Genomic DNA, 9,287 nt, shown 5'->3' with positions numbered 1-9,287 from the left:
GTAAACACTATTTTCCTTTGGTTGAAGCTAAAAGCTGCTGAATAACTTGCGTAATTATCAGAAGTTCTTACAACAACAATGAAAAACAATGTTTTTTTTTAAATTATTGATTGTACAGTTCTTAGTGTATGAAAAGCAACAACTTTTTCACAATAAAACTGATAATGTTGTCAGTAAAACAAAGCTTTGAGGTTCTTTGATTCCAACTTGCTCATCACAGATAACACTTATTTCCATATTAAAATATTTATTTGTTGATATTTACAGATACCACTTTTATCAGAATAAACTATAAAGTATGTAAAGCATCAGAATATGTGTTGAGGAAAAAAACTATCAAATTACTATGGGCAAAATTTCCTAGTACAGTAATTTTCCTACTTGTGAGGAAATTATGGAGCCTTGCACATGACATGATGGGTGAAGAAAAATTCACTTAATATTTGTTCTATTGTTTTAGTCTGCCATTATTTAACAAAATTAAAAAATACATGAAAATTATACTGTACTACATGACCATGATTAACCTAAAACAAGGGAACAAATGAATACGGTGTGGGAGTGACTTAACTAAAACAACAGAATGAATTAATAAAACATGGCCACAAATAAATCTTGGGAACACATTCTTAATTTGTGACCACACTATCTATTTTTTTTTTTTTCAAACATACCATGTGCGAGGCTCCACAGTAAACACACTGTCACCTACTAGACAAGCACAAAATGCCATTACTGCTGATGTTCCAAATCATTCCTCTTTGCATCCAGTAGAGACATGATAGTTGGAATTTTCAAAAGTTAGATTAATGCAATATTTACAAAAAGAAAGAGGCATGTACAGTTTGAAAATAACTGAAGAATGTATTTCACATATCCAAGGGCAGCGTATTCATCCAGTTTGGGTTGAAATGTGGTGTCTGGTCAAAGTCCTACATGACAGAAATTTAGATCAGAATGTTTAAAAGTGCTTTCAAATGAGCAAAATGACTTTACAATAACAACTTAAGCAGAACTGATCAAATATGCAAGTTCAATTTCAGCTTTACTCAATATATGATCTATAAATAAATGCTGTTGGTACTTTTTGTTGGAACTTTTTTCATAACACATGAGATGCATAAATCTAGCTCCCTGTCTATTAAGTGGTTGTGGTGTTGGAAGACTCGGCCCCTGGCAGTTGATTATCGTTGAGGAGTTGCCCTATTCAGGGGTTTCTCTGAAGCCAGCTAAGGATTGTAGTGCCCTGAGTTCGACTGTATTGGGCTGAAATCTCCACAATCGCAATGTGTTTCTCTTTCTGTTGACTACAGCATTTTACTAACGATAACTAGATGCTAAGAGGAAGTAGGTGAGACCAGACAGAACCCGAGAAACACGCACCTGAGGTCTGTAAGATGCCATTTCCCTTCTCTCCTTCTGTAGATTTTGCAGTTTATTCAAGAGAAATGCTTTGTCCTTTCCTTCCTGACAGACAGATGGAAGAATGGAGTCACTGAGGTTAAAACTCTTATCCATATATAGTAGTTTTTGATGACACTGAAGTGCGGTGGATGCTACAGTGAGGTTCGTATGATCTCGGCACTCACATTCACGATCTGCTCTCGCAGAGTCTTGATGAGCTGTTTCCGTCCCTGAATGATTTGCCAGAGAAAATAAGTGATGACTCTGAAAGAAGATAGAAAGGAATGAGAAAAAATCTGAAAATCTGCCCAGAAAAATATGGGTGAATATATGAACCTTTCCTATGTGAATAGTTCACAAAACATCCAGCTTGTGGACTTACAGGACGATGAGACTAATCAGGTAGTAGAAGAGTTCACTTCTCAGTATGTTTTCAAATATCCACCAGACCCAGTTACTTTCAGGAAAGTCCTGAATAGAATCAGTCCAATTGAAAATGGTATGGAAGGGGGTGTCAAGACCCTGAAAGGGCCCACACTGATCTGAGGGCTTCAGACTGCAAGACAACCAGAAACAAACTTGGTTCACACAACACATTTTATGACCCACTACACTGCTTTTGAATTGTTTTTCTATGTAAACAATGCACTAGTCCAGCGGTTCTCGACATTTTTGATGGCAAGGCCCCCCAGTGTTTTATATTGCATATTTGGAAGTTTGTCCAAAATTAAAATGTATTATATAATTTTTAAAATTTATTTTCATTGATTTGAGTAATTTACATGTCTTTACTGGGTTCAGAAATCACACTTTTAAAATAGGCTTTCTCGATATCTTGATTTTTAGTCATTTTGGCTTATTTTAATGCTTGTTTTGTATTATTTTAAATAGTTTTAAATAATGTTGAAGTGCCCTTGGAAGTTGAAGTGCTGAGGCCCCCGGTTAAAGGGTTAGTTCACCCAAAAATGAAAATTCTGTCATCAATTACTCACCCTCTTGTTGTTCGAAACTCATAAGACCTTCGTTCATCTTCAGAACACAATTTAAGATATTTTTGATGATATTTGAGGGCTCTCTGACCCTCCCATAGACAGCAAGGTAACTACCACATTCAAGGTCCAGAAAAGTACCAAGACGATCGACAAAGTAGTACGTGTGACATCAGTGGTTCAACTGTAACGCTACGAGAATACTTTTTTGCGCAAAGAAAAAAAAACGACTTTATTCCACATTTTCGTCTCTACTGTGCATCACCTGTGGATGCACGTTCACGACAGTATCATGACGCGAGCGTGTGGTGGCGCCGGTGCTGACCCAGATCTTGCGGGATCTGGGTTAGCGCCGCCACACACTCACGTCATGATACTGTCATGCTGTCTAAAGTTAGCTTCGTAACTTTACAGTTGAACCACTGATGTCACATGACACCTTTGTCGATCATCTTGGTACTTTTCTGGATCTTGAACGTGGTAGTTACCTTGCTGTCTATGGGAGGGTCAGAGAGCCCTAAGATTTCATCAAAAATATCTTTAAATGTGTTCAGAAGATGAACGAAGGTCTTACAGGTTTCGAACAACACGAGGGTGAGTAATAAATGACAGAATTTTCATTTTTGGGTGAACTAACCCTTTAAGGGGCAACTGATCTAAATGGATGTCTTTGACCTTTACGCACCTCTCACCATTTTTTTTTTTTTTTTGGGGTGTCTCACACACAACTGTCTTTCCTAAAACGTGGTAAGTTCAGCTTTTAAAAAACGCATCTCTAAAGCCTGCATTTTTTCCATTCCTCTGCACTGCATCTCATGTTTTTAAAAGCAAGAATGCAAATGGTCTTGTTTACACAATGCAACGTATGTTTTAAAACACAAGGTGTAACTGACTTGAGACACATTTCTTTTTAACTTGGCAAAGTTGCCTATTTTTTTAATGTATACTTTCCATGAACATACCCTGTCAAAACAACTAAATAAATATATTTGACATGGTATTTTAAAAATGTGACACTTGCAGAACAAAGCGTCCATCTAGCACATGTCTACATAGACAAATGATTAAAAAAGCAGCACAGTGGAACACAAAAACACTTTGCATTTGTTATATTAACTTTCGCTTTCTAGTCTGTCATCTGAAAAGCAGCTTATTAAGAGCTCAATTTGAAAATGTTCACAAAACAAATTGTAGCACTGAAGATATGTAACTTCCCTTACGAAAAAGAAGTATACTTAAATATATTAAAATTACATTTAAGTATACTTGACTTATACTTAGAAAAAGTCTAAATATATTTTAGCTATACTTGTGTTCCTAGAATCTGTGTTTTCATTGTTATACTGTAGGGGGCACTAGTACACATCTTCTGTACAGAATTGCCAAAGTGAAGAAGAAACTGAAACAACAGATGCTTCCACATGTATTCTAACACGTTCATCAGACATAAAACAGCATCAAAACTGTGTAACATTATGGAATAAAATGTCAACCAATGAAGAGGTAACAATGACTGTCAAGCTTTGGGGTGTTGATCGACTTTATGTTTTGTTTATCATTCTGAATCCAATTCAAAGTCCAATTCAATTTTTTAAGCTTTTTGTTCAAAATGTTGTTTATTTCTTTATTTTTTATTTATGAAACTTATCCACATTCAAGTGTTTAAAAAAAGAATGCATGAAGCTAGAATAAAATATTTTTGTTTACAAGCAGATACCCTGTTCTTTTGATGTTTTGTATGTTCAGATATTCATGTAACAAAATATATACAAATTAATACTTAAATAGGGACATAGTAGTATACTTAAAGTATGATGTAAAGTTCACTTAAAGAAAACGTACGAGCTTACTTGCAGTATAAAACTACTAAACTAGTAGTTTACTAAGACTATACTTCAAAGTGTACTAAAAATGCTACTACAAGTATTTAATTAGTAAACTATCAGTATACCAATAAGTTCACTTTTAGTATAGTTGCAGTACAAACTAAACATTCTGATGTAAACTAGTTGTGTACTCAAAGTTTACTACTGTTATACTAAAAGTATACTTTTATATACTAGAAAGTGGGCCAGTTTAGTCCCAAGGAGTATTGAAATAGTACACTTACAAGTATACTACTAGTACACTGATATTTGTATACTTACTACATAAAGTATACTTAAAAATATACTTGAACTTTACTTAAGTATACTTCCTAAAATAAACTTGAAGTATACTACTTTTTGGTAAGGGTTGGTATAAAGACAATGATGAACAAGAATTGAAAATGTAAAATGAAAGGGTCACACCTCCACACTGTGAATGCTACCATGGATAGCACGCCCACAAACGAAGGAAAGAAGAGTAGGGCGATGAAGACCGTTTGTATCTGAGCGGCTCTGCCAGTGTGTTTGGGAGGCTGACAGTTCATACTCAGACTGATCTGAAACAGGAACCATAAGACTAACAACATGCAATATAATCTTGACTGCAAGGACAAACTGATGCTATAATGGTGTTTACCTTTTTCAAGTAAAAGATGATAAACAATTTTAGGACTTGCATTACAGGAAGTAGGGGGGAGAAGTAAATTCCAATCCTGGGCAGACAGGAAGAGAGATAAAAGAGTCAATGCAATCAGCTGGAAGGAATATCAAAGTATAGACCTGAAGAGATGCCGATATTGACTTACCAAGCCAGAGTCTGGGCATAGATCAGATCAAGTACATTCCTAGCAATGTCAAACTCTGGGACGCCAATACTCTGGATGCACATGGTTCCGATTACACTGTAGCAATTTTGAAAAAGTGAAATGAAAGTGAATCTATTGATTCTGTGTCATGTGTAATCGGTAATTACTCTTCATATGGAAGAATCCACAGTATGCACATGAATAGAACTGTAATGTAAACCATTTGCTTAGATTATTTATAAGTATGTAAAAACACAGTTTATAGTACAAAGTATATATATTATTAACAGTGTATGCCATCGTTGAAAAGTTTGGGGTCAGTATTTAAAAAAAAAATTATATGTTAAAAATATATATTAATACAATTTTAAATAAATAATTTTATTCAGTAAGGATGCATTAAACTCCATTAAGTTGACATTATAGATATGTTGCTCTTTTTTTCAAATCAGAGCTGTTCTTTGAAATAAAGAATTCTAAAAAAAAAAAAGAACTATTAAGCTGCACAACTGTTTTCAACATTGATAATAATAAGAAATATTTATTGAGCGCTAGGTCAGCATATTAAAATGATTTCTGAAAGATCATGTGACACTGAAGATTGGCATAATGGCTGCTAAAAATTCAGCTTTGCCATTATTTTAAATTGTAAAAATATTTCACAATAGTACCCTCTTACTCTATTTTTGTCAAACAAATGCAGCCTAAGAGCAATAGAGACTTCAAAAACATTTTACAATTTTACCAACCCCAAACTTTGGAACAGTACTGTATTTATTATTTGGAATCTGTAAAACAACACTAAAGCTGCAAATATTTTTACATTTTGCAGCAGATGGGTTTATACTCTTGGTTTAAGGTGGATAGTAGCTGCCATTTTCCAGCTGTGATCAACTGGTTTTTGCAGACCTACTTCAACAGCCAAAATGTACTTGACTTCCTGTATTTGACTCACTTGCGTAGGAATTCCCCAAAGAAAATGCCAAGTAGACAGAATATGAAGTCAATTATCAGCAGTCGATACACGCTCTGCCCCACAAAGGACTCCCAACACTTGAATAAAAAGATTACAATCGAGTAAAGAGACACATAATCAAGCTTTGCTAGTAACCCATGATAAAATGAACTCTTGGTGCACCTACTGAGATATTGTCAGGTACGAAATTCAGCCAGTAAAAGCAAAGGATTCCAAGAATAGACATCTTTAAAATAACACTTCTAGGAACAAATCAGACAATAAAGGCAAGGTCACCTGACATTGTTAGCAATAGAAATCTGATGCTTCTGGTAGTTTATTGTAACTAAACAATGATCACACCTAATGATGCTGATGTAGATCTTTGCACGTGGGTTGGAGTAACTCTCTATTGTGCTGATGAGAGAGTAGAGAAGAGGCACTATCAGATTGATGAGCGACACGACCACAGGCAGAAGCAGAGTAGATGCCTCTGCCCTTAAATCATTTGGATTGTGATTGAAACTGAATGCCTGCAGCAAAACATAAGCACAAGAGTGTGAAATGCATGCAAAATGTGAATTTTTGTGATATTATCTCACTGTGAATGAACTTACCAGTTCTGGATCTGTCCCCAGGAAGTAGATGCCTGCACCGGATCCTAGGGCAAGTCCTAAAGAGAGCAGCCAGGCCAGTAGGTGGAGAGACAGATGCTTTATTCTGTCAGACAGAGACATTTTGTTTTTCTCCTGTAACCTTTCTGATAAGGACTCCTAGAAGACATGTGCAAAATGAGCCAATGGAAACAGAAAAGGGATGACATCTACAAGATAAACAAATATGAACCTTCAGCTGAATGGCGAGATTGTTCTTGTTGTACTGTATGGCTTTTTCATTGACAACACTGAAATCCCAGCTGCACAGGAGACGCCATGCTCCTCCAGAGATAGGCCCTGTCTCTAACACAAAGTTCTTCTGAAAGGATCTGGACATGCTGAGGAGGAGCAAAAAGAAAACCAGATCTTTCTGCATTCCCTTCTGGCATTGAAATGGTTGCTTGTTGCATCATTTACTTTTATGAAATGTAGTGACATTTTTAGGGAAACAATCAGCCATTGACTTGAACATTCAATATTTCAATATGGCTTTCAAATGGCAAATATTCCATATGTAAATTCTGGGAAAATGTGCAAATGCTAAACGGTGAACAAGAAGTGATCTAGCTACCAAAAACAAGCTTTGTATTGCTTCTATACTGTAAAAGCCATAGTAACCTACCGTACTGTTAAATATGTTACCTGTAGATAAGAGACACCCCACAGAGCACCAGATATGCAGCTATGGTGAAAAAATAGGCCAACTGCATGTTGTAAGCTGGTTTGGATACGATCACTTCACCGTTATAACCACCATAGAACAAGACCGTCTGGTTAAAATAACCCTGTCGACAGAGATATTGGCATTCTCCATATTCTAAAGCTTTATAAAACCAAAGTTTTGTATAAAGAACACTTGACAATTAGGATGATTTAATTAAATGAATACTTCACCCAAAAATGAAAATTGACTTGCTCTCAAGCCTGAGTTTGAGGAGTTTGTTTCTTCTCCGTAACAGATTTGGAGAAATTTAGCATAACATCAGTTGCTCACCAATGGATCATCTGCAGTGAATGGGTGCCGTCAGAACGAGAGTCCAAACAGCTGATAAAAACATCATAATAATCCACAAGTAATCCACATGACTCCAGTCCATCAATTAACATCTTGTAAAGTGAAAAGCTGCGTGTTTGTAAGAAACAAATCCATCAAGACATTTTCAACTTCAATCGTTGTTTCCAGATAAAATATGAGTCCTCTATTCATAACATTTCTTTGTCCAGTGAAAAAGTAATCTCGTCTGATTCAGGAGATAAATAGCCACAGATCAAGCACTGTTTAGAAGCAAAAAAAAGTCCAAAACAGTTCAAAACAAATATGTTGGTGGATGTTGATGTGAGAGGACAACAGGGGAAAAGCATTATTATGGATTATGGACTATTTTGGACTGGAGTTGTGTGAATTATTGTGATGTTTTTTATCAGCTGTTTGGAAGCTCATTCTGACGGCACCCATTCACTGCAGAGGATCCATTGGTGACCTAGTGATGCAATGGTACATTTCTCCAAATCTGTTCCCATGAAGAAACAAATGTATCTATATCTTGGATGGCCTGAGGGTGAGTAAATTTTCAGCATATATTTAGATTTTTGGGTGAACCATTCCTTTAAGATTAGCTAATGCATTAATTAACATGCTAATAACAATATTTTGCAGCATTTAATATAGATTAAGGAGAATGCTAATATATTTTTAACATTTAAAGCTATATAAATTAAGATTAAACTATTATGAGCAAGCATGAATTAACAATGAATATACAATCATTTAGATTAATAAATGCTGTAAATGCTTATTGTCAGTGCATGCTACTTAATGCACAGTCTAATGTAAACAATTTTAACCTTATTGTAAAGTGTTAATTCATATATTTGGACTCAATAGAAGAACTCACCACCCCAGTGAGGAGCTCAAGTCCTCTGAAGCCTGTGATGCTGCTGATATTGGGCGCATGCACAATTTGTGGGATTGTGATGAAGCAGAAGTTGATGATGAGGGAGAAGAGGTTGAACTGCAACAGCCATTTAAGGAACAAGAAGTAGGAGAGGACAGAAGTGCCAAACCTACCGCCGATCTCCTTCAGAGTGTCCTGCCATATAATCAAATGCTGCCTAGCTGATGCCAAGCTGGCACGAAATCTGCGGAAAGACTGAATTGGGACCTTATTAGACTTGAAATATCATGCTGCACTTTTAGGAACGTGAAACTTAATAATGACAAATTTGAAAAAATTGCGTTTAACTTTTTACCCGAGACACCTGTTGACGACAGTCTGCAGCTAGGATGGTCTTTGAGAGTTTGACAGAGTTCACTCTGTTCCTGTTGAGACAAGTACAAGTTCAAGTTTAGATAAAAGTTAACATTGTTGGAAATGCTGCATAAATGTATAATTACAAAAGACGTTAACCTGATTGTTTTCCTCTCATTAAATGGCATAGGTAATGATCGTATGGCTTGAATTCTGGATCCGGCTGAAAGGCTAACCAGCTCAGATACCAGTTCAGATTTACCTGGGATCACAAGTTTGTCTTCAGTTAGTTCACATCTAAAACTTCTTACTGTAGACAATCCAATATATTTGTACCAAAAACTCTTCTGTATATATATA

General features: G+C 35.8%; 1 protein-coding gene across 2 annotated transcripts in view; it reads right to left on the bottom strand.

Moving 5' to 3' along the window:
* Positions 1 to 285: 285 nt before the first annotated feature.
* Positions 286 to 9,287, bottom strand: part of tmc5 (transmembrane channel like 5) — a 14,690-nt gene continuing 5,688 nt past the window's right edge. For both annotated transcript variants that reach the window (XM_016279469.1, XM_016279470.1), the window contains exons 3-18: positions 9,087 to 9,189; positions 8,929 to 8,998; positions 8,574 to 8,828; positions 7,321 to 7,463; positions 6,869 to 7,016; positions 6,640 to 6,795; positions 6,386 to 6,555; positions 6,210 to 6,285; positions 6,023 to 6,120; positions 5,068 to 5,163; positions 4,899 to 4,974; positions 4,685 to 4,818; positions 1,787 to 1,960; positions 1,590 to 1,668; positions 1,384 to 1,467; positions 286 to 932 (exon numbers count right to left, since the gene is read on the bottom strand). In XM_016279469.1, the coding sequence (XP_016134955.1) occupies positions 870 to 932; positions 1,384 to 1,467; positions 1,590 to 1,668; positions 1,787 to 1,960; positions 4,685 to 4,818; positions 4,899 to 4,974; positions 5,068 to 5,163; positions 6,023 to 6,120; positions 6,210 to 6,285; positions 6,386 to 6,555; positions 6,640 to 6,795; positions 6,869 to 7,016; positions 7,321 to 7,463; positions 8,574 to 8,828; positions 8,929 to 8,998; positions 9,087 to 9,189 (1,925 nt within the window). In that variant the 3' untranslated portion in view covers positions 286 to 869. The remainder of the gene's footprint in view (positions 933 to 1,383; positions 1,468 to 1,589; positions 1,669 to 1,786; positions 1,961 to 4,684; positions 4,819 to 4,898; positions 4,975 to 5,067; positions 5,164 to 6,022; positions 6,121 to 6,209; positions 6,286 to 6,385; positions 6,556 to 6,639; positions 6,796 to 6,868; positions 7,017 to 7,320; positions 7,464 to 8,573; positions 8,829 to 8,928; positions 8,999 to 9,086; positions 9,190 to 9,287) is intronic.

The sequence above is a fragment of the Sinocyclocheilus grahami genome, unplaced genomic scaffold, assembly GCF_001515645.1.
Source record: "Sinocyclocheilus grahami isolate Dianchi unplaced genomic scaffold, SAMN03320097.WGS_v1.1 scaffold130.1, whole genome shotgun sequence".
NCBI lineage: Eukaryota > Metazoa > Chordata > Actinopteri > Cypriniformes > Cyprinidae > Sinocyclocheilus > Sinocyclocheilus grahami.
Note: the sequence above shows the minus strand (reverse complement) of the source record. Positions and strands in the feature narration are given on the sequence as shown.